The sequence below is a fragment of the Alexandromys fortis genome, unplaced genomic scaffold, assembly GCF_014885135.2.
Source record: "Alexandromys fortis isolate MF-2015 unplaced genomic scaffold, M_Fortis_MF-2015_v1.1 scaffold_57, whole genome shotgun sequence".
Taxonomy (NCBI): domain Eukaryota; kingdom Metazoa; phylum Chordata; class Mammalia; order Rodentia; family Cricetidae; genus Alexandromys; species Alexandromys fortis.
The window spans coordinates 1,851,282-1,877,046 of NW_026067941.1; the positions used below are offsets into that span (position 1 = coordinate 1,851,282).

The 25,765-nt window shown below is 37.4% G+C and overlaps 1 protein-coding gene across 3 annotated transcripts in view; it reads left to right on the forward strand.

The window, feature by feature from the left end:
* The window catches only part of Exoc4 (exocyst complex component 4), a 739,210-nt gene that overhangs the window by 87,921 nt on the left and 625,524 nt on the right, over window positions 1-25,765 (forward strand). For all 3 annotated transcript variants that reach the window (XM_050147958.1, XM_050147959.1, XM_050147960.1), the window contains exons 6-7: window positions 7,019-7,262; window positions 24,583-24,757. In XM_050147958.1, the coding sequence (XP_050003915.1) occupies window positions 7,019-7,262; window positions 24,583-24,757 (419 nt within the window). The remainder of the gene's footprint in view (window positions 1-7,018; window positions 7,263-24,582; window positions 24,758-25,765) is intronic.

The following is a 25,765-nucleotide window of genomic DNA, read 5'->3' on the forward strand; positions in this document are numbered from 1 at the left end:
AATCAGGAGGATAGCTATATGTTTTTCTTTGGGATCACCTTCTTATTTAGCTTCTTTAGGAGATCAAATTATAGACTCACTGACCTTTATTTATCTCTAGAAACCAATTATGAGTGAGTACATCCCATGTTCATCTTTTTGGGTCTGGGTTACCTCACTCAGGATAATGTTTTCTATTTCCATCCATTTGCATGCAAAATTCGAGAAGTCATTGTTTTTTACCGCTGAGTAGTATTCTAATGTGTATAAATTCCACACTTTCTTCATCCATTCTTCCATTGAAGGACATCTAGGTTGTTTCCAGGTTCTATGCCAGTCTTATTTTAGCAGTCTCTGATTGTTACTTCTGGGTGTTCAAAGGTTCTTGCTCCAAATGAGTTAATGGGCATCAAGCTCTGTTTCATGATAAAAGGATTCAGTAGATTATTTTTTTGTTTTGCTTTGTTTTAAAAATACTTCCTAACATTGCTTTAAACAAATTTACCATCTTCTCTTGACCAACACTAGACCTTATGTGTACACTGTGTACACTTAATACCTCAGTTCAGCAGGGTGGGGTCCTCTTCTGTGAATCCTTATCCTTGTTCTGTCTACCTCACTTAGTCTCATTTTTGGCAGCCTCTTTTCTGGAGTGGGGTGTTTTATTGTCTGTAGGTTTCTTTAAGGTAATTTAATCTGCACCTTAGGGGTTCTTAGCTAACATTTTTGAAGTACCTTAATCAGGAATCTACACTCCAGGGGTAGTTAGTTAACATTTGAAAGACCCTAATCAAGATTCTGTACTCCTGAGGCAACCAGTGCTTCAGTTACTGTTCTCTTCTGTATCAGTGGGTGCATTAATTAGAACAAAACACTGAAGAAGTAATTTTCCACTGCTGAAAGGAGTGATATCTAAGATATATATTTGGCCAAGAATTTCCACAAAGAACGGAAGATGAGAATTTGGGGAGGTCCAGTAGCCTTCTAGCCAAAGTGGAGCTTGGTTTGCTCCTGGGCTTGTGACACCCATAGTGAATGGATTTCTCAGGCCAGTGGAGCATGTAAGTATCTGCTAACACAGAAGGGTCAATCCTAGATTTCTTGTCTGTCTTTCCATCAGGAGATCACTGACTCCACACTCTGGCTCTATTCATTGTTCACATTTCTTGTCTTCAGCAATGTTACCCTCTATTTTCAACCAGACTATTTCCTTTCAATTTCAGGAATTATATTTTAAGTGTAATTATGTAATAAGCAAATTGGATATCTCAGGAATATGAATTATAGTGTGATTTATAAGGCACATACTATTTTTTAGTGGTGATTTTCTTACTGTTTTCAAGAATCTTGTCAGCATTGCCAGCTTCCCATCTGTGGTGTAGTGGCGTAGCATTGTAGACAGGTAATTTGTTTGATATTTTAGTGGTCTAATAGGCTTGACAACTTTTTCAAAGCCCCTTAATTTTCTTATTTTTTTCAGATGATATAATTACATCATTTCTTCTTTCCCTGCTCTCCTCCCAACCCTCCTAACCCTCCTGTTTACCTTCTTTCTCTCTTTGAAATTCATGACCTCTTTTTTTTTTTTTAATTAGTTGTTTCAAAGGCTCCTCTTTAATTGAACTCTGCTCAGTACTGGAAAGTGGTTCTTTTCTTATACATAGATAATATTGTTCGAATATAATATCTAATTCAAATTACAAAGATTGAAATTATTTGCTGTATATTAAGTTTGCACAGTTCCTATAGTGTGCATAATATAATGAATGACATCTGTCAGGAGTTTTTATAGTATACACTGCCATTGTATCATTCCCTAACTAACATGTAGAAGCAGTAGTGCTAAATGATACAGTATGGCATATTCTGTATGTGAATTAAAAATTCTATAGTGAATTAAAAGGTCTTGTCTTCTGAAGTTTTGTGACATGTGTGGTAAGCCATGGTACAAATTCCTGATTTTATCTGACAAATATTGAAGAAAGAAGGCAGCCAATGGTCTATACTAAGTATTTAGCTTCACGAATAGACATTCATGCTGTTTACTTGTTATTTTTGGTTAATTTCTGTGGGGTAGTGTCTTTTTGTATGCCCCTGGGCAGTCTTCATTTAAGGATTATTTCAGGTGTGTGCCATCATGCCTGGGCCTTATCTGCTCATTTACGCGCTATCAGTAATACAGGTATATGTATAAGTGGCTCAGAGCCATGTAACTAGAGATGCATAGTTAATGTGAATGTGGAAGTCTGGAGCTTGAAAAGGTCTTAGCTGTTTACGTCTTAATCCATTCATCAGTTCAGTCAGGCGAGATCCTCCTTCCATGTTTGCCCTCAGCTATTGCTGTCTGTATCCACCTTGGTCTGTATAAACAAAGCGGTGTGTGTAATAATAAATACTTGGAGCCAGCAGGATTGTAGGACAAATAACTAGGTAAAAGTCATTCCTGTTCTTTAGTATGTTACATTATCCTATCAGTTAGAATATTCTTAAAACTACATCTGATTCATCTTCAGTCATTAGGCTCTTTAGAACAAAATATAATTCAAGGGTAAGAAGATTGGAGATGAAAGTAATATATTTCTAGCTTTAAAATGTTGAATATTGGGGGGGTGGGGTTGAAGAGATGACTCAGCTGTTAAGAGCACTGGCTGCTCTCCCAGAGGGCCTGGGTTCAATTCTCAGCACCCACATTGCAGCTCACAATTGTCTGTAACTTCAGTTCCAGGGGACTTGACACCCTCACACAGACATACACGCAGACAAAATACCAATGAACATAAAATAAAATAAATTAAAAAAATGTCTAATGTCTATATATTGGATATCCAGTATAGCAATTCCAATGCTTGGGAATGATGTGGACATCAAAAGTTTTGAAAGATGCACAGGTGTGTTATGATTGTTGCATGAGCCTTATTGAATTTAGATTAAATTATTTTTGTCCATTTTTTCCAGTGATGTTATCTGACAATGTAGATGTTTTTGAATATTAGACTAGTCATGTTGATTATATTATCCTTTTACATCATCTCTTAGTTTTCAGCTGATGTAAGTGAAGTAGATAATATAAATCAATTAATATTGGATATTTTAAGTGTTTAGGCTCTAGGAGTTTTCAGGAGACAATCAAAGGCTAAGTTTTTAAACAGATGTGCTGTTTATAACCTTGGCATTTTATTATTCAAATCTTGCTTGTGTGTTGCTTTTTAATGAACTAGTTCTCATATTAGTGTGCATATGACTAGCTATATGCCATGTCATTGCAGGCCATATTGACTTAAACTGTATTTAGCTTATCATCTGTCACCCTGGGCAGGGAGTGCTAATGTCTAAGGTGACCCTTTGTACATGTCCTGTTTGTGACTCATAGGGATGTTTCTTACAAGGAGCATTTTGAACAGGAAAATTTCCTTTACTTTTCTTCCTGCCTGAAGCTCTTCTTGTAGTTCAGCTTCATTTCCTCCTATTCCATGCTGAATTGAGTGGCTGCCTGCTGTTGAGTACTTTTCTTGCCTTGCTGTGGGGTTGGATTTGCTATATAGACTATTTCTGTGGCCTGAGGTATCCTACTTATTCATGTATAAAACAAAATCAGGAAATAAAATGTATATTTTTCAAAACATTACATTTGAAAGTATTGATGATGTTTTAAAAGCTTGTCTTCAGGTTTTTATCATTTGAAGTCAAGTCATTGGGTTCCACTTCCAGTTTCATTAGTATCAAACATATATATGGGTTTTCAAAGCATAGTTTCTCTTTTTAACAGTCCTGGCTGTCCTGGAACTCACTTTATAGACCAGGCTGGCCTCGAAATTCACTGAGTTCAGTTTACTCTGCCTTCTAAGTGCTAGGATTAAAGGTGTGTGCCACCTCCTCCCAGCTAAATATTCTCATTGAATACTGTATCATTGAACATACTCTTTTGTACAAAATGCCCTATGAATATGGTCTCTCTTTCCCTGACTTCCTGTGAGCCTAGTGAGTTTAATAAGACAACATGAATAAATATATAGAAGATTTATTCATAATAATGAGCTTGCATAAGTAATTATATCTTGCATGTTATTAATACCTCTGGTTCATATTTAAGTGCATATTTTATGTTAAAATATACATATCATTCAGCTTATTTTTAGTCATTTAAAGTGTATAGATCAGTAGTATAAAAAAGTACATTCATAGTATGTGCAGACAATACCCCGTCCATCTTCATAGCTCTTTTCATCTTGTAAAACTCAAACTCAGTGTCTATTAAGAAGTAACTACTCTTTTCTTCCTCCTCCTTGCCCCTGAAAAACAACCTTCTACTCTTTTCTAGGCATTTGACCCCTCTAAGTACCTCATTATAAGTGGAATCATCAAGTATTTGTCTTTTGTGACAGGCAGTCTTATTTCAGTGAGCATGATGGATTCAAGATTCATCCATGTTGCAGTGTGTCAGACTTCCCCAGTTTTAAAGTGGAGTGACATGCCACTGTTTATATAGATCACCCTTTTGCTAATCTGTTCGTGTGTTGGTGAGCACCTGGGTTGCTTCTAAATTTGGTGGTTGTGGATAATGCTGCCATTATAATAATGAATTCTGTGAATAATGAACCATTATGGGTATATAGATATGTAGCTGAGAAATGTGGTTCATGATAAATACTGGTTTAGTTTGTAGCTTTCTTGTGCTGTCTTTGTCTGGCTTTGATACCTAGGGCTTCAGGCATTTTCAGTGATATCTAGGTTGTTACATGGATGCTAGAACACAGACTCCAGTCCTCATGATTGCTGAGCCATCTCTCCAGCTCTAATATGGCTTTTATCATGTAGTTTTTAGTAGTGGCAAAGATCTCAGATAATCAGATAACCCTCCTCACCTACTCACAGGGGTTAATTCATTGTTTGAGGCTATTTCCTCCTTTTAAGATCATAGGGTTTGGGTAAAGGCTGTAGAATAGAGACCAATAGGGATATTTGGCATATAATATAACTTGTCAGAAGGTTTTCATTGATTATTACAGAGGTCTGTGTAAGATGTAACACACACGCACACAATGTCTGTTGCTGTCACACTCACTTTTATAAACAAGGTCTCATGTATGCTAGACTGGCTGGAATTTGCTTTCTAGCCCATGCTCACCTTGAAATGGAATCCCTATGCCTCAGCCCCTCAGTAGCTGGGCTTACTTTGTGTGGGTCACCATGCCAAGTCAAACATGTTTGAAGAAAAAATAGGGTTTTTTTTTGGTAGTTATTCAGTACCTCTTTACTATTATATTTTCCTCAAACTCTTCTCATATGTTTATGTTGTCTTACGTAATTTTCTTCATTTCTTTTTTATTTGTTGTAGTTATGTACTTTTGCCCCTGCCTGTTTTTATAACATCTTTTATTGCCTCTACTTATCACATCTAATAAGTAGGAAGTTGAGACTGTGGTTTTAGTCTTTAAGAGTTCTCTTCTAATACCATATATGGAATTTTAGAGACAGCATGTACTTAATTTATGAACAGACTTGGGTCAAAATAGTCTGTGTAAAACTGTAGATTTGCATCTGTCCAATATAATTGCTTGTACATTCATTACTAACCAATTAGTTTGAATTGGGGACTGCTGCATAGTACTATGTAACTCAGTTTACTAGAAAATTTCTCTGATTCCTTCAAGATAATAATCAAAGCAGTGATCTATATTAGCCTGCCATGCTGTTGAATTAATGTGGAAACTGGATCTGATATTTTTTAAATTTTTATTTTATTTAAAAAAAACCTATTTTTTTATTTTACATACTAATCCCAGTTCCTACTCCCTCCACTCCTTCCATTCCTCTACCTTTCTCCCCACACCCCATCTACTCCTCATAGAGGGTAAGCCACACTGTTTTGAGGAAGGACCAAGACTCTCCCTACTATATCTAGGCTGAGCAAGGTATCTTTCCAAAGAGAATGGGTTCCAAAAAGCCAGTATAAGCAGTAGGGATAAATCCTGGCCCCATTGCCAGTGGCCTGACACTCTGCGCCAGCCACACAACTGTCACCCATATTTAGAGGGCCTAATTTGGTCCTATGCTGGTTCCGTCCGTGTCCCAGTGGCGTTGGTGAGCTCCCATTAGCTCAGGTAAGCTGTTTCAGTGGGTGTCCCCATCATTGTCTTGACCTCTTTGCTCATATTTTCACTCCTCCCACTCTTTGGCTGGACTTTGGGAACCCAGCCCAGCGTTGCCCTGTGGATCTCTGCCTCTGTTTTTGTCATTGCTGGATGAAGGTTCTATGGTGACATTTAAGATAGTCATCAATCTGACTACAGGGAAAGGCCAGTTCAGGCACCCTCTTCTCTGTTGCTTAGGGTCTTAGCTGCAGTCATCCTGTGGATTCCTGGGAATTCTTCTGGTGCCAGGTTTCTTGCTAGCTCCATAATGGCTCTCACAACCAAAATATCTCTTTCCTTGTTCTCTGTCTCTGCCCTTCCCCATCTCAATTTTCCCGTTCCCTCAAGTTCTCCAGCCCCCTCCCCTTCTTCCCTCCTCCTTCCCTTCTGCCCTCCTTTTTCTCCCACCCTCATGCTTCCAATTTTCTCAGGAGATCTTGTCTCTTTCCCCTTCCCAGGGGCTATTTCATATATTTTTCTCTTATGGTTCTCCTTGTTACTTAGCTTCTTTGTGGTTGTGTACTCTCAGAAAATTGGGAATCAACCTACCTCAAGACCAGCAATACCACTTTTGGGCATATACCCAAAGAATGTTCAATAATACTACAAGGACATATGTTCAACTATGTTCATAGCAGCAGTATTTGTACTATCCAGAACCTAGAAAAAAAAACTAGATGCTCCTCAACCGAAGAATGGGTAAAGAAAATGTGGTACATTTACACAATAGAAAACTATTCAGTGGTAAAAAAGCAATGCCACCTTGAAATTTGCATGCAAATTGATAGAATTAGAAAAAATTGTCCTGAGTGAGGTAACCCAGACACAGAAAGATGAACATGGTATGTACTCACTCTTAAGTGGATACTAGCTGAATCTGGTATTTCTGGTGTGCTTTTATTTTACAGTGAGAGAGATGAACCTGCAAGACATCAAGGAGGACTTGGAGTGTGATCCAGAGGAGAACAGCACTCTTTTCATGGGAATTCTTATCCAGGGACTGGCCAGACTGAAGAAGATCCCTGAGACAGTTAAAGCCATTAAAGAACGTTTGGAGCAGGAGCTAAAGCAGATTGTGAAGAGGTCAACCACTCAGGTGGCAGACAGTGGCTATCAGAGGGGAGAAAGCCTCATTGTGGACAATCAGCCAAGGTAGACAAGTGTTTAGTTTGGTGTTGGCTTCTCTTTTTCTTGTATACTTTCTAGGATGAGGAGTAGATAACTTATCTTTAGGTAGGATTATTTTCTTGAGCTGAGCATACTATATTCCACATATATTCAGGCCAGGCATTGCTTTGATTTGTTGGTAAAATTTAAATTTAAATTTTCTTATTCATGGACATTGAATGAGAGATATAATTTTTTTTTTTTTGCTAAACTAATGAATTTTATTAGGGTTACTTACAGAAATATGGGTAAGTGATTACTTACAGGAGCATAAATGACATCAGCATCACCAAGGCCCACCCCAGCATCTGGGAAATCTAGAGTACACTGCACGGCCTGCAGGCAGCTCAATAGGTTGGAGAGTGTCCTTCCCAGGTGCCTCAGTTGATCTATCTTATCCTCTAAAGATCAACCAGGCATCTTGTCTGGTTTCTGCTTCTTCCAGGAAGCTGGCATGGTCCCAGAGTCTTCTTTGCACTTCAGCTTGCCTGAGAGTCTGCTCTGTAGCTGGACTCTGCTTACTCTGGCAGGGAGGGAACGAGTGAAACTGTTTAGTTTCAGGGAGTTCTTGAAGCTTTTTTTTTTTTTTTTGGTGTTGTCTACCTCCCTTCTTAAAGAGCACATCTGCAAGGTGGGATGTTTTAATTTAATCTTAGAGGAGACTGTTACACAACAGTGTGTTAGCTTGTGCACATGTACATGCATTAATGTATGCTTGCATGAGCATGTGTGAAGTTTTTTAGAGTTGATTCTTTCCATTCATTTTTAAAGTATTATTATTTTAATTTTTATGTTGGGGTTGTTTTGCCTTACGTACCATGTGCATGCCATTTGTCTATGGGGGTCAGAAGAAGGCTTTGGATATTCTAGAACTGGAGTTTCAAACAATTGTAAGCCATTATATGAGTGCTGGAAATGAAACCTGGGCCCTTAGGAAGAGCAGTCAATGCTTCTAACCACTGAGCCATTTATCTAGCCCTTTGCCACCCACCTTTATATGGGTGTCTGGAATTGAACTAGGTAGCCAGGCTTTCTCAGCAAATGCCTTCTCCTATTGAGCCATCTCTCTGGCCTCTGAAGGTGACAAACCTGTTTGTAATGAAGAGTGTTTATTATCACACATGTTAAGTTGATAAATCAGTGGCAAGAAAGAATGGAACGGTTGCTGAGCATGTGTTAGTTACCAAGCTGTTTTTGAGATAATTTGTCTCTGTTATTTCATTTAGTTTTCACTGCTACTCTGTGAGCTAGTTATTAGTGCTCACATCTTATAATCAGAAGAACTGAGGCTCAGAGATCGTCATTAGCCCAAGCTTATGTTTAGAGGCTGGCTAATCTTGAAATTGAATCATGGCTACTTGATTCTGAAGTCTGTGGTTTTAACTCTGTCTTGTGTTTTCCTCTTCACCATGTATGATATTTGTGAATAGGAAAATATCTGGAATTTCTACATTTCCTTAAAACAGTAAATGAAATTTGAATTTCAAAGTTTTTGTTTCATAGGATAACATGGCAGTTGTATTCAGATCCTAAGAGATGACTATTATACCCTGGGAGAACATGTTGGTCAGGTCAGATTTTAGGGAACAGTAGTCCAGTATTGTTTGTCAGTATTTGGAATTAGGAGTTAGTTAAAAAAACAAAATGAGATTGCCTGTGAAGTGATCTCTTCACTCTCCCCTCCTTCGCTTCTACCCTCCTTGTCCCCGACACATACAAGGCACATCAAGGGTGCCATGGCATGGGAGAGAAAAAAATCAATGAAGATTTTAATTTCTTTGGTGAATAGAAGCAAATGGATGAGGTGGTGTGTACTTATAATGTCAGTGGTCTGAAGTCTGAGGCAGGATGATTTGGAGGTCATGGGCAGCCTAGACTACACAGGGAGACACCATCTCAGGGAAAAAAGTCACACGAGAAAAAAGTAATTTTTTCATTTGTTTGAATGGATGTGCATGAAGGGTTATACTTTTCTTAATATACTACTGAGGAGGTTTTGCTGTTTTCACTTAATATGCACACATTTTATAAACAGACTAAACAGAATTAAGGAGAAAGAATACGAATTCAGCCTAAATAGACTTATTTTAATATCTTGGAAAGGCTGATATAGTTTATTCATATTTTCTGAAATATTTTTGGATATCTAAATAATAATGATAGTGATTTAAAAAGTCTTCAAAAGAAATTCTCTTATGAACTTCATTCAAAGTACTATAATTGGTAAATAAAGAATAAAAAAAACCTTTAACCTGCTATCTAACTGTTATGGAATGCATCAAAACAGATGGTTGATGAATATTTGGTTTGGAGAGTAGTTCTGTCAGTATTGGAGCTCCTGTACCTTACAGGGTTGCCTGCTTTAGTTGAGGTTAACGGTTATAATGCTGAGTAAGAACATCATACACATGCAACTCCATTCCAATGCATATGTTTATTATTGGCACCTTCTTCAATCTTCGTGTGTTTTGTCACTCATGTGATTTAGAGATTCAGAATTGAACTTTTCTTTTCTTTTTTCTTGCTTGTGCCTGGATTTCTGCAAAGACCTTTTGACTCTTTGCTAATGAATACGCTAAAATTCTTCTTTGCTGTTTGCTCTGTTGATGCAAGTGCCCAGACTGAACTTTCAGAGGGAAATAACGTTACTATAATATATGCTGGAAATAAAGCAAAGGGCACAGATCAATAACTTTCCTGCAGCTCTCATTATAGTTGCCCTAAAAACATAGTGTCTTTCATAGGATTTTGACCTCTTTCTCTTCTGTTGCCTCAGCTGTTTCCAGAATTCAGGAGTAGAGACTGCATCAGTAGAAGTAGAAAGTCAGCTCCTTGCCCCAGAAAATTAAAGATGGCTTTCAGTAAGGAATGAGTCAGCAGTAGAGGGATTTTTTTCTGTTTTCTTTTTTCTTTTCTTCCTTCCATCCTTCCTTGCTTGCTTTTTTCTCTCCTTTTTTTGTTATTTTAATTTTCTTCTTCTTCTTCTTCTTCTTCTTCTTCTTCTTCTTCTTCTTCTTCTTCTTCTTCTTCTTCTTCTTCTTCTTCTTCTTCTTCTTCTTCTTCTTCTTCTTCTTCTTCTTCTTCTTCTTCTGTAGGCAGGGTACATTGGATACTAAAAAAACAAATGGTTTATGTTCTACTTTTTGTTTTTTTTTTTCCTGTATAACATGATTCCACTTTATAAAAGACATATTTTTGCCAGAATTCTTTATCATGAAGTAAAATATTACAGAGAAAATAATCATTTTGGGGTAAACCATATTATTAAATCAAAGACTGAATTTTTGGACTGGGATTCTAAATGATTGACAATTCGGAGTGGACCTCTGGTGGCTAGTTTTTGATAGTTATAAGGTCCCTTAAAACTCCTCAAGAATTAATTTCCTTAAGTTAATCACAGTCCTTCAGAAATGATTAGCACTGTTGCTTCTAGAGGCTTGGAACTTTAAAAAGGATATTATCAAATTATTCCTTGAGGCATGCATGATGCTTATGTGTTGAAAATTTCCTGAGATATTAGTGACATCTGTTTCAGAGGGAAGTAAAACCACAGTGGCATTATTAGTGCCATCATTATTGCTATATTTTACTACCTCAAGACTATTATCACTGGAGATAGAAGAATCTGTTTTCCTTCAGCAAAATTGGAATGTAGGCAAAATCCCCATCCATTCCCAACATGCATACTCTCTGGCTAACCCTAATGAAATAAATTATTCTAAAACATTTATATGCAAATGCAACTGTGAGGCAAGGCATCAGTACTGTAAGTTTCCCTGGAAGTTTCATTGTTCATCTCCATCTTGTTAAATATATTATGGCTGTGATGCATTGCAGGCCTGTTTCCATTTGTCTTATGCAAAGCGAGTTAATGTTGTGTGGTATTTTGCTGGAAATGGAGATTGAATGAGGCTGTTGAATTCCATCTTGCTTTAATTTATACAAAGCCAGAATATTTCCTTCATCAGCTTAAAAAATCATTTTGGTGACCTACTTTATATTTTTTATTTTCCAAAGTATCCATTTATTTGTATTCATAGGAGAAGTGTTTTATCTTCTCGGTTCTTTCATTACCTGTAGGTTTATAAACTTCTGTTCACTGTAGTAGGAAATGCTCAGCAACTGTTAGGCTGTTCCTGCTGACTTGGTAAGTGCTAACTCCGGGTGATAGGTGCCTTGCTAACCTTGCACAAACATTTGCTTCCTGTCGTATCCCTCAAAGGCAAGGCAGTGTCGTCAACTTCAGATGGCCGGTGTGCCTACAGCCTCTGGAAGTTTAGAACCAGTTTCTTCAATTTTGTTCTGTATTATTGTTGATTATTCCCAAAAATTTAGCCAACGAGATTTTCATATTATTATTGTGTCAAAGAAGCCAGAAGAAGTTCTGTAGTGGTTCACAAATACTAAAGTGAGAGGAAAACATTGAAGGGAAAAAGTGTTCTTTGAAGTGTTGGATCTTGTCAAGAGTAAGGAAATGAGCAAGAGGTGGTAGTGATTGGATTGTATATGACAGCTACTCTATTTGGTATATATCTGAAGGCAGAAGCTCCTTGCAGAGATATTGAAGTCCTGCTACACTGGTAAACTTACTGGCTTGAAAGAGTCTAGGAAGAACTGGATGAGTTTGAAGCTTCTATGGGATATGAGTCACTCATGAAACTAAATTTTAGTATAGAAAAATGTCATAGATCCACAAGGCTTTGTTTTTAAAGAATATTTTATTATATAAAGCTAATTGTATATATTTAGTTATTTATTTTTGGCTTGTACCTAGGAAGAAGAGACAACTATTTTGTCCCATTTGGTACATACTTTTAAATTCTAGTAGAGTGCTCACTAGGGTCATAGTAAGTATTGAATGAAAGATGAATCCCACATAGAGTGAATATTTACTATGGACTAGGCACTAAATTAAAATGCCAAACAGTCAGACATGGTGCTGCACTCATGGAGTTTAAAGGGGAAGAAAGGCAGCCTCAGATTAATTACATTGTTGCAAACTATAGTAAAGGTATAGGGGACAAGCAGAAGATATTTTGGAAGCATGTGCGTAGGTACATATCCGGAAATGGCTTGTATCACTGTTAATTTGAAAGTAAAGTAAGGCAGCATTTATTGTTTACACTAGTTGTAGTTGTCAAGCTCATTCATGTGAAAGCACCAACTTGTTATTCTAGTTGTGCGGTCAGCATGACATCAACATCTCAAATGTGAGAAGGAAAAGAGCCAGAGCATTGCCTCACCATTTTCACGGTTTACACTGGCCCCAATGGCTTATTAAATTTTGATGAGCACTCCTAAGTGTACTTTTCTTAGAGATGCACATTTTCATTTATGAAGAAACATTCTTTAGGGTTGCATATTCCCTTGCCAATACATTATATTGGCAGATAATGTTTATATTTGCCAGTCTGAGAGGTAAACATTCACATTTCTAGTGTAGTTTGGGTTTGTTTTTTCTTGTTATAAGTAAAATTATAGTTTTCATTTGTATAACAAGAAGTTGTTGTGATGTTTGGTTTATGTCTGGATGTAATGCTTCAAGATCAACTGAGTTGAGAATAGGTGCAGAGCACAAAGTCAGACAAAGGACACTTACCGAGTCAGGGTCTGGGTTACAGTGGTTCATTATCTTGTTACTTTCAGTTTTCTGATGGTTTTCTCCCTGCACAATTTATTTTTTTGTTTCTCAAGACAGGGTTCCTCTGTATAACTGCTCTGGCTCTCCTGGAACTTGCTTTGTAGACCATGCTGGACTTGAACTCACAGAAATCTGCCTGCCACCACGGCTAGCTTGTGACAGACAGTTTTTAAACAGAATAGCTATTCTAGACATGCAATCTTGTTACTCAGAAATGGCACACAGATTTAAAACTCTTCAATCATTTCTCAAATATTCTATTTATTATTTTAGGATCATAGTTGACAGTGTGTAGTTTCCCTTCTGATACCACAGAAGGAAAACCACAGATATGTGAGGTCTACTCTATGTCTACATTGGCTCTGAAGGAGGGCCACATGCATTAAATCAGATCCTATTTATTGTGCTGGGTTGTAGTGTGCTGTTCACGCCTTTCATTTCTGCCTGCTGTGTGTTTGTCCTGTAATTAACTGACAGGGTAGTTTTGTGCTTGCTGAATAATTCTAACTCCGATCATTACCCTTTTTATAGTTATGATTCTTTTCAAGGTTAATATTCATCTCATTTCCTACACCTTCCCCTCCTCCTGTCACTCAGCCTGTGAAGACATAACATTTTCAAAAATGTATAGGATTATTCCTATGAAGTTAGAAAATGTATACTATAATATCTTTAAAATCTGGAATCTGGAACTCAGTAGGAGGTCCTCCTGATTTAAAAGGGCATGCTTATAAAGTGGTTTTATCCATGAGGGAGTCGAAAGGCTTATATCCCAAGGTTAACAATAGTACAAGTGCAGCATTTGTGGAAACAGAAAACCATATTTCTCATAATTTCTTTTAGACATGTGTCTGGGAAACAGGCGTGTGTTTCCTTTTCAAATAGTAGCATTTCCTTTCATCTCTCTGTATTAGTTACTCTTCTTCTGAGAGTCTAAAATGCAGGACTTGGTAGAAATTGGTCACTTTATTTTGCAGAAAAGTCATTTGAGAGCAGCTTTGAAGCAAGGTCAGACATTTGTCCTTGTGGCTTCTGGTAGCCATTCCCATGCACTGCATGTAGCACCTGGACATGCTTAGAATCAGGAAGGGACTTGATATGATTTAGATGAATAGTTAATTCAAATCAAAGCAAGTGGGAAGCAAGTAAATTTAACTTCAGTGATTATGATTCCATTTGATTGAATCTCTACTTTTGATTACACGTATCAGTGAGAACATACTTTAAATACACCCAGCTATTAAATATTGAAAGGTATGAAGAATGAACCAGGCACATAGTGAAGAAATGCCACCATTCTTTAACGAGCTTGTGGCACTTATGAGTGTACTGTTTGTTTTTAAACAAATGAAAGGAGATAGTTGTTTTGAGTGTGGGACTTATCGTTAACTAAGGTGGATAATTCATCACCATGTATGATCCAAGGTCTCTGTATTTTTAGTAAGACTTCAATTATTAACAACTCTATAACAGATTAAGTGAGTTAGTAGTATCAGTATGTTCACAGTTACTTTGTAAACGTGAAGTTGGATAGTTGTCTTTCTGGTTGTACATTGTTTTTTGCTTGTAGTCCCTAGAAAAAGGGCTTGTGATTAAATGGGCTGGGGTTACTTTTCAATTATAAATTTCTTAAAGCTTTGTTTTGCATTTGGCAGAGTTAAAAATCAATCTATTCTTTCTCTTTTGTTTTGTTTTGTTTTGAGACAGGGTTTCTCTTTGTAACAGCTCCAGCTGTCCTAGAATTAGCTCTATAGATTAGGTTAGCCTCAAACTCACAGAGATTTGCCTGCTTCTGCTTTCTGAGTGCTGCGATTAAAGATGTGCACCACCACCACCACCCAGCACAATCTACTCTTCCTGTCTCTTTGTATATCAGGTTAAAAGTAGAGATTGGATCAGTTAAGGGAATAATCTTTAATAGTAATAATAAGGAACTAATCTCTTTCATGGATTGTTGTAACTTTATTTCAATATCACCCTTCATGCTGCATCAAGGTCACTTCAAAAACAGACAGATGGACAGAAAAACACTCTTACTGATTGAGAATTTCCTCTTGGTGATGAATGGGAGCAATGCAGGTGTGATCAAAACCCCTTCATTTATAGTTAGGCTATCTGGACCCCTCTTAACTTTTGTCCTACCCCCTTGTTATGGTGTCATGAATTCATAAGATGTGGGTTAACTTTGTGTTTGTAGTATGGTTTAGGATGCAGGCCAGCAAAGCTAAGGCCATCTTGATATGATACAGTTGATGACTGATTTGTTTTAATGTTCATAGAAAGTATTAACTCTGAGTCTGGTGCTTACATTCCAAAGAAAACAGTAGGGAGAAAAATATTCTGTGGTTATTGCCTTTGTCTGTCAGTGGGAAAATGCAGTGCCCTGATATTAAGTCTCAGCAGATGAATAGTAGAATGGGACCATATAAAAGTAGCTTCTTGACTGCCAACCTCACTTTTCCATCCAAATGGCTAATCCAAGTTTCCCAGGATGTTAAATTTAGATTTGGATAGATTGATGGAAAGCCTCTACACCATGGGTTCTTGTTGTTCCCTGACAGTTTCTTCTTCTTCTTCTTCTTCTTCTTCTTCTTCTTCTTCTTCTTCTTCTTCTTCTTCTTCTTCTTCTTCTTCTTCTTCTTCTTCTTCTTCTTTTTTTGTTGTTGTTAAATTCTAACTTTATTTTATTTATTTATTTGTTATTATTATTTTTATTATTAAAAATTTCCAGCTTCTCCCCACCTCCCATTTCCCTCCCCTCCCTTCCTTCCCCTCCGCCTCTCCAGTCCAAAGAGCAGTCAGGGTTCCCTGCCCTGTGGAAAGTCCAAGGTCCTCCCCCCTCTGACAGTTTCTTCTTAGCCCTCTCTCTGTCTTTTCGCACAGTGGCACTTGAGGATGGGAACCACAGGGATGGTCCAGGTAGGAAGTTAGGAGAAATAATGGGAGAATGAATGTTTAGAAGAAAACTTTTTTTTAAAAATATTTTATTTTAGCTTTTTGAGACAGGGTCTCTCTACATAGTTCCAGCTGCCCTGAACTCATTCTGTAAACCAGGCTGGCTTCAAATTCACAAAGATTTTCCTGCCTCTGCCTCCTAAGTGCTGGGATTAAAGATCTGTGTCACTACTGACCTGGCAGAAGACTGTTTTTAAGACCAGCTGGTAAATGAATAATATGTTTAAAGAAGGAATGCTTCTATCTTGACACTTTTCTGGTGTTTTTTTGTTTAAGGTAGATTTTTATTGCAATATTATTCAAGTTAGTTCTGAATGTGTATCTTTCAGATTATAGAACTGAACTCCCTATGGTCCCATGTTTTGGTTGATAACGTTATATTTTGAGAACATAATTTAGTGAGGAAAACTTTATGATGGGCTTCTAAAATTAGGAGGCTATAACATATAACACTCATTTTAAAACTTATTGTAATCTGTCTTTGATCATTCCTATTCTAGGGACTTCATTTTTATTCCTTCATTCAACAGTCTTCCTTTCCTAACTGCTGGGTATTTTGGCAACTGCTAATCTGCAGCCACAAATCAGAATCAGTGAGTTAATAGTCTCGAAGACAAGAAGCAGGGTTGGAGGAAAGTACACTAGTTTGAGGACTCTTCTCATAATTCTGAGGTGAGAGATTTTTAAGAATGTAGCAGGTAACAGTGACAGTGGAGTAAAAGGGCTTACAGGGATTCAGTGAACACTTAGATCTGAGTGAGAGGAGGAGGTGAAGGTTTCTCAGGGTGACTGTGAATACTGATGTTACATGGAGAACTAGGTTTTGGGAAGAATATGATGGGTTCCATTATTCATGTTAAATCTTAGGTATGTTGATCACTCATGAGAGTGATCCAGGAAGTATGCTTGTAGTTTCTTGCAGATGATAATAAAGTTACTTTGTTGTGTTCATTTACTAAGAGAGACCTGAGGGTGGAGAAAAATTCATGACATAGTCCCGAAGATACTTTTGAGACTGAGCTGCTAGAGAGGAAAGCAGCAGTCTTGTAATGTGAGACTAGTGGAGAAGTAGAGAGTGGCCAGTGGAAGCAACCACTGCAGCTCCTTGAGTGGAGTGTCTGTTCTACAGCCCTATAGTAACCAGAGAAAACCACTTACTGCTACCAAAGCAAGAGGTGTTTTAGTAGCTGAGCAGCAGTGAATCCTGCTGTAACAAGGAGGCAGAGGCAGAGCAAATAGTTGGATCCCTAGACTGTTTCTCTGAGCAGTACTGATGAATCATTTCCTCCTTTCCTCTAGAAAGAAACATTAGGATAAATAATTTTCTTTGTTCTATTCTTGTCTATCAACTTTAAACCACTCATAAAGTGGACTCAGAGGCTGAAATGAGATAATCAAACAGAACCTTTAATGTAGTTCCTGGCATATTGTGAGTACTGGGTAAAGAGAGGCTGTCACTGTATTCCTCATCTATATGTCAACACCAATATCATCCTTACTTTCTCAAGGTTCTCCTACTTCTGGACAGTTTTTGCTGCCTGCCACAATTTGAGGGAAGAACCCAGATTGTCATCTTAAATCATAGACTTTTGATAATATTCCAGCCCTATATTGTTCATTCTTTTCTTCATTTCCTCATGATTTTAGATGGCACAAACATTGACCATTTTCTCCATCTTGGACTTTGTGCCATGTCTTAGCAGGGAGGTAGGTATGGCTAGAAAGAAGAACAAAATAGTGCTCTGTCTTAATTTATGACCCAGTGGTGTCTATCAAGGAGGCTTCAAATACTTTGTGTGTGAGTGTGTGTGTGTGTGTGTGTGTGTGTGTGTGTGTGTGAGAGAGAGAGAGAGAGAGAGAGAGAGAGAGAGAGAGAGAGAGAGAGAGAGAATTATCTTTTGTTTGGAAAGACTTCAGGAACACAGGAAGGAGAGAACTAGCTTTTATTATGAATTATCCTTTATTATGTCAATCTCTTTTTAGCCATGTGACAGAGACCAAATTCTTAATCATTTTACAGGTAGGGAATTTTGATTGAGGAACCCAACTGAAAGTCTCATGACTGTAGATAAAGTTCTTTGAGTACTCTACCGTGGCGTTTAGACCCTTTGCCATCCCGTCACTCTGTCCATAATTGCTTTCATGATATTCTTTAGGCATAGTGCTGTGTTCTAGTTTATGTCTTTAGGAAAATAAACCTGAGAAGCTATTTTTTTTCCTGAATAGAGAAATTGTAATTAATTGAAATGTAAGCCTTCACGTTTCTGTGGCCTCTCCTTGAGAAGTAGGTTTCATAAGGGGAGTCAGGTAATTTAACCATCTTTTCTGCCATATTGCCAATTCTATCTAAGGTGAAGTCTAGAGATCCAAACTGCATTTGTGCAGCTGAGCTAGCTGCAGTATGTTTTATTTCTTCTTCTAGACATTTGCAGTTAGGGTGGGATGGAGAGTGATTTTATTGGTGCTCTGTTGGGTGTTTCCTGCATCCCAAGTGTGTTTTCCCAGTCTTGTGTTATGTGGGTAGTGGAGAGCGAATGTGGATATTAACAGCATATTTATTTCTGGTAGCCTTAAATTTGGCAGACCAGCACAGACACATGTACTGCTCATGTGGGCAACTTCTTGTTCCTTTTTTGTTCATTGGTACCCCGTGGGAACATCTTCTTATTTTTAAAGTTTTCCTATTTGAAGGAGAGTACATGCTGGTGAGGAATGTGCATTACTTTTGAGCCATTTACTCATGAGTCCACCTTCCAGTGTTGACCTGAAAGCCTGGGGGACCTGAAAGTTGTAAATTTTTCTTTCCTGATTTCTCTGGAGCCCTTGACTTTGCTGGTAATCCTTTCCTCCTTTGACTTCCAAAAATGTCTCTGACCTCCTTCCTCTCTGGCATCTTCCTAATCATCTCTTTTCAATGTTCCTTTCCCCAGAGTGTTGACTATGTCCCTTGCTTTCTAACTTTGCAGAGTATCTCTGCCTCATGACACCTTTCAAATATTCATGTGTTTTACATTTCCAGTATCTGCTTGCCTCCTGAGTTCCTGCCTTGCATATCAGGTACCTAAGTGCATGGCCCACTAAATTTAATATGTCTAGATCTAACCCCACATTTTTCCTTATAAATTTCTATGTTCACTTTAATTTTCCCACTTCTAGCTCCTTTTCCCCTTCTCCTCCATCTCCTTTTCTCTCCTTTCTCTCAGAGGAAAATCAAGCATCATTGGTGCTACTCAAGCCAGAATCCCAGGCAAAGGAATCTGGAGCCGTTTGCTTTCTTTATTACTGTTCAGTTACCTCAGCTTGCTCTCTGTATTTTAATTTGATCCTTACAGCATCTCTGTGAGGCTTCTAGATTGGGTAGTAATTCTTGGCTTTACAGTTGGAGACTCTGGGAGTAGTTTCATTGTCTATAGTCTCTCTCTGTGTCTGTGTGTGGTATAAAAATCTGGATTTTTCGTGTGAGAGAAAATATGTAATAATCGTCTTTCTGAGTCTGGCTTATTTCACTTAACGTTATCATCCATTTTTCTTAAAATCGAATAATTTCATTTTCTTTTGAGATGGGGTTTTCTCAGTTTAGCCTTATATTATCTGCATCTGAATAAAGGATCATTATAGGTGCCGATGATATAACCTGGGTTAGAGTACTTACTGTGGAAGCCTAGTATATTGTATTTGATCCCTGGAACCACATAAAGATGGTAAGAGAGAGCTATCTCTACAAAGTGCTCTGATTTCCACCTACATGCCATGGCATGAGCACCTCTGTCTCTGTCTCTCTCTCACACACACACAGATAGATAGAAATTAAAAAAAACTTTCATTGTGTTTCATTTTGTTTATACACCACATTTTCTTTACCTACCCATTTGTTGATGGGCATGTGTGATGATTTTATAACTTAGCTATTGTGCATAGTGCCTCAAGAAATGTGAATGTACAAATGCATCTGTTGTGTGCTGATTTATATCCCTTCCATTATATTCTAAGTGTAATCTAGCTAGATCATAGGGTTGGTAGTTCTACTTTTATTGAGGAACCGCTATACTACAAATACTTTTTCTTATATACTACTTATGAAAGAAGGATAAAATTTCCAATTGAGTGAAAAAAAAAGTTAATTTCTTCTCAGTGATCAGAATTCAGAGAAATAATCTTTTAGTATAGTTTTTTTTTTTGAGGTGCTGGGTTCCTTTCTTAGCTGTTCTGTGTATTTCATGTTTACCACAGTAGAACTATAGACACTCGGTCTCTCTTTTTGACTCAAGACATAGCTACTACTGTTAGATCTTAAGTTGTTTTGTAATCTAATTCAGATATCTTATATTTCACTTCTTGAATGCATGTAGTGGTTAATTTTGATTAGACTATGATATGCTTAGACAATTAGTAAATAAATATTCTGAGCCAGGCAATGGTGGCGCATGCCTTTAATCCCAGCACTCGGGAGGCAGAGGCAGGTGGATCTCTGTGAGTTCGAGGTCAGCCTGGTCTACAAGAACTAGTTTCAGGACAGGCTCCAAAGCTACAGAGAAACCCTGTTTCTATAAACCAAAAATAAATAAGTAAAAAATATATTCTGAATTTGATGAAATTAAATTTCAAGAGTTCTGACCTGAACAATGGAATCTCTTGATGGATTCGTAATATGATGGCGCTGTTGGGATGTACTAGAAGGTGGAGCACACCTGAAGGCTGTAAGTCACTAGAGGTATGTCTTCAGGACTATGTTTTTCGTAAGCACTTTTCTCCACTGACATGAAGTGCTACCCAAGCTCATAGGTCCACACAAGCATTGGATGAATCCTCTGAAACTGGGAGCCCAAATGAATCAACATTTAAGTTTTAATTTAATCACATTCTATCAGTGATTAGTAAAATGTTTTTTAGTATAACGTTGGGATTTGACTGCTGTCATCCCTGTGTGGTTTCAGAACAACCCCCAACACACTATAAATCCCTTATACTTTATAAGTTAATTGATCCCTACTCTAAGAACCATTAGTGTATCTGTGACTTTTTCTGCACTTAAAGTGTTTCTTACAAATAGGCAGCTGTCTTTGACTTTTCCTTTACCAGAATATTTTAAAAGTTTGTTCTTCTTGCTTCATAAATTGTTTAATTTCTTATCTGTTATCTAGTATGGTATATCTTGTTTATCAGTAAACCGACATTGAATGTTTTGATCTTTTGCTATTGTTCCTAATACTACTGTGGACATTTGTGTTCAGGCTTTTGTGTGCCTACGTTTTCTGTCCAGTTATGTGTATATTCTAAGAAGGGAGTCTCTGGTCCATATGGTAACTGTGTATTAATATTTTGAGAAACTTTGAAAGCTTGTTCTGTGTAGAAAGTGTCAGTTTACAATCTGACTAACATTGTGCACCAAAATTGTCTTTTTTATTGTTTTATTCTGGTAGATCAAAATGTTTTCTCATTTTGATTTTGATTTTATTTCACTGATAACTAATGATGTTGCACATCTATGTGTTTCTCAATGACTATTAATATGTGTTTTTTTTGCCATAAAGTATATTTAAATCCTTGCCCCCCCACGTGTGTGTGTGTGTGTGAGTGTGTGTGTGTGTGTGTGAGTGTGTGTATGTATTTAAAAATTTCAAGCAGCATTGCTGCAAGGATTTTTTTTTTGTATTCTAGGTACAAGTTCTCTGTGAAGCTGTGGTTATAGCTTTCATTTTGTGGTTTGAGTTTTCTCTTTCTTGATAATATCTCTTGAAATACAAAAAGAAACATTAGTAAAGTTTTGTCTTTTAGCTTCAGGTCTGTTACTATTGACAGTTGTATTACTGTAAAGCATAGCTGAGCTTCACCCAGTGAGTGGATTCATAACTCCAAGTAGGTAGAGCTGCCTGTACAGCCTTAACATGTCTGGCCCATCTCTCCTTCCAGCTAATACTCCATCTCCCCCGTCTCCTCTTTGGAGCTGTGATGTCCATACTGTCATGGCAGGCTTGCCTTGACCTTGAGCCTACAGGAGTGGCTGAAGCTGGCCCTGAGTCAGCATTCAGTTCATTTAGAGTTGTTATTTCCTCAGTGTAAATAGAGACTGAATCTGAGGTTCCACCTCATTTCTCTAGTGGATCCTTTCTAACAGCCCTGCTTCTGCATAGTAAGCTGCTCTGGTACCTGGCAGATAAGATGCACAGCTCTGGAGGGCAGTGGTCTTGGAGATAATCATTCTACTTAGTGTAGTAGTTTCACTTCCCGTATTTCTGTTCCCTTGCTAGTTCCTAGTTCAAATAACAGAACTTCAAGTTACTAGAATGCTGGACCACAGTGACCTCTAGACTTCTGAATGTGTATTCAAATACTGTTAAGTGCAACATGACCATTAAAGTTTCATTTTGTCAGAAAGGACATTAGGTGATATAACTACCATCATGACAGAAACAATAACAGAAATATAATAGCACCGAGGGTTTATTATCAAGAGAGTTGGGAGTAGGGTGGTGGTGGTACACACCTTTAATCCCAGCACTATGGAGGCAGAGAGAGGCTAATCTCTGTGAGTTTGAGGCCAACCTGGTCTACAGAGTGAGTTCCAGGATTGCCAAGGCTACATAGTGCAACACTTTCTCAATAAACCAAAACTAAAATAAAAAAAAAGGGGGACATATCAAGAGAGTTGGTGAAAAAAAAAAGACAGTTAATGAAAGCCAGTGCATTGCTTTAATGTCTCTTATTTCGCTATCCCCGAAGAATGCATGCTGTTTATAGACTCATACTTTGGAACTGTAGGATAAAATGAAATTGAAAAATGAATGAAATTTATGCCCTGGTAATGCTGAAGCATGCATGGGCAGCCCATATATGGTGATTCTGTTGAACTTGTTCATATTGGGTTTCATGGTCTAAGTTGGTGAGGATGACTGACAAGGTCTCTTCCTCAAGAGGGCACCAGATCTCATTCCAGATGGTTGTGAGCCATCATGTGGTTGCTAGGAATTGAATTCAGGGCCCTTGGAAGAGCAGGTAGTACTCTTAACCACTCAGTCGTCTATCTCTCCAGCCCACTTCTGTTGGTCTACTATATTCTGTGTATGATCTCAGTTGCAGGGTTTACATCAATTATTTCTTAACACTGAGGTAACTGTTTTGGCTGTTATGCTTAGTTAGCCAAGTCTTCTTTCTGCTGGTATTTGTATTATGGTTCTTCAAAGCAGAAAAATGTATAAATCTAAACTGACATTGAGAAGATAAAGTTATCTTTTCAAAGGTAAGATGACTCTAGTTTATCTACTCAATGTGTAATTTCTAGGTTTTTCAAGTGTACTGCAGGCCGGGAGCACTACATAAATTGTGTTGATTCTTGTTGAAATTGCAGTGTCAAATAGAGTTTTATCATAGGATGGTAATGGGCTGTCACATTGGCTCATTAATTACAACAGTTGGTCAGTAAAAAAGCCACAGGAATAGATAATATGCTGTGTGTTTTTGTGAGATTGTAGTTGTCACTCCTACTTATGGCAGTAAAATCTTGTTAATTGACACTGCCACAAACTACCTTTGCTTTGCTGTTCTACTTTGAGGCTGAATTAGTCTGTTAATGATCTGGGAACTGAGAAACATATATTAAAGCTCACATTCCAAGTTTTTAAATCCTCATTCATGGTATAGACAGTAATTTATTCAACAAGTATTTGCTAAACATGTTCTAAGTGCCTTTGAATATAGAAGTACATTACGTAGAATCTACTCTGCAAAAGTAATCATGGAGAGGGGATGCAGAATACCTGTATGAAGGTAAATGTAACATGTATTTGTTAGCTATATATGTAAGCCACATGTGGTAAGTTCTAAAACTAGGTTGAACTACTTTCCAAGTTGGGAGAAGAAAGTAATTTCAGGCCCAAGTGATGAATGAAGTTGTAAAGCTCAATGGAAGAGGAATTACTTTGTATCACGACAGAAAACTCTGTGCTCTCTCTCAATATACATCTGTTTTCTAGAATGGTCTTGAGAGAAGTAGGTAGCTAGATGCACTGGCTTGGTAATCAACTTTTGTTCTAAGATCAGATGCTTTGCAGTCTCATTTTGTGTCCTTGAGTGTATAGTATTGATGTAATAATATGTGTCCAGCACATCTCGTTATGATAAATGAGATAATGCGGATGCCTAAGCTGCTTCCTGGAGGAAAAGTCAGATTGCTTAGCAGGTGTGTATTTTTTTTCCTAGACACCTTAGGCCATGCATTTGAATGATAGTAAGCACAGCTTCCCATTACTAACAGGATTAGTGTCCTCACCAGCGCACTCTATTTATTGCTAGGGAATAGCATATTCTGTGTGGCACCTGAACTGCTGTCTTAAAAAAACTGTCAGAATGCATTGGAGACCACCTATATGATTGCAGAGTAGTTGTGATCCTTTCTATACCCTCAAATATTTTAAAAGGAACTGTGTTTATTAGGCTGACGATTTAGGGACTTTATAATGGATTTATAAATTGTTTAGTCATCTCCGTTTAGTGTCAGTAATCTGGTACTAGATAGATTGAGAAGACTGCTTAAATTGTGTAGCTGTTGGAAATCAAATCTGTTGGAATGTTATATTTGTACTGTTTACATGGTGTTTACTGTGCTTCTCACTAGAGTTAGTATTTTATTCTTGTAGGTCAGTGTAAACCATTTGTGTATGATTGTATGCATTTATGTAAATGTTATTTACTTGTTTGATTGTTTTTCCACAGGTTACTTCTAGAACTGCTGGAGCTATTGTTTGACAAGTTTAATGCTGTAGCCACTGCACATTCTGTGGTCCTGGGGTACCTGCAGGACTCTGTTGGGACCCAGTCAATGCAGCAGGAAGAGATTAAATTATATGATATGGCAGATGTATGGGTGAAGATCCAAGATGTGCTGCAGGTAAGGGCTTTGTACAAAGACTGTCATCTTGATTGGAGACAGCAGTGTGCAGCAATAGTAAATAGTGACCTAAATTATCACCTTAGGAAGCACAAACTGGGTGAGGAAGCATTCAGTGAATGGGGATGCCATTAATATCTGCCATCTTTAAACCGTCTTCTAACATTCTTTTATTACTATTACTATTATTATTATTATTGTTATTTTGATCAGGCTTTTAAAATAAGAACTGATTCTCAATATATAGCAATGAAAGATATATACTATCAGATTTCTATTTACACATCTTTTGCCTTATTGAGTCATATGTTTAGCTAATAAATAACTTGGGTAGTTAATAGAGGAAGGTCATGAATTTGAGGCCATTCTGGGGTTTATAGAGAGTTTGTTGCTGGCCATGGCTATGGATTGAGACCCAGTTTCTAAAAAAAGAGAACAAGAGCTGGGGGAGAAGAGAGAGAGACAATAAATATTAAAATGTTTTAAAGTTGTTTTATTGAACACGGTTGAGTTTAATTTTACTGTTTTCTTACCATCACCTTTCCCATGCATTGGATTAAATGACAAGAGCTTATTGAGAGAGAGAGAGATGAGAATAAATCTGTGGGTTGGAAATGTATCACTTTTACTTGTTGAAGATGAAAGGAGTTGCATTACTGTTTGATATGATATGCTGACATGGCATTTAGAAAGTGCATTATATTTTTCTCTTTGCCAGCAAAATACATTTGATTTATCCAGGTGAAAATTAGAACTACAATTAAGAGTTAGCTGAAACAAATTTGATATAGCTAAGTAGAAATGGTAATATCTACTTAATATTTAAAAAGGTAAGTACATGTAGAGAATTGAAAAATGTAGCTGTTGGAATGAAATCACTTGCACAGAAAATAGGAATGTTTGCAGTGATAAATAAATCATGAATGCAAATTGTACTCATTTTTGAGAATATATGCACGCTTCTGGTAGATTGAATAAGATTGATTCTTAGTAACTCATTTTCTAGAC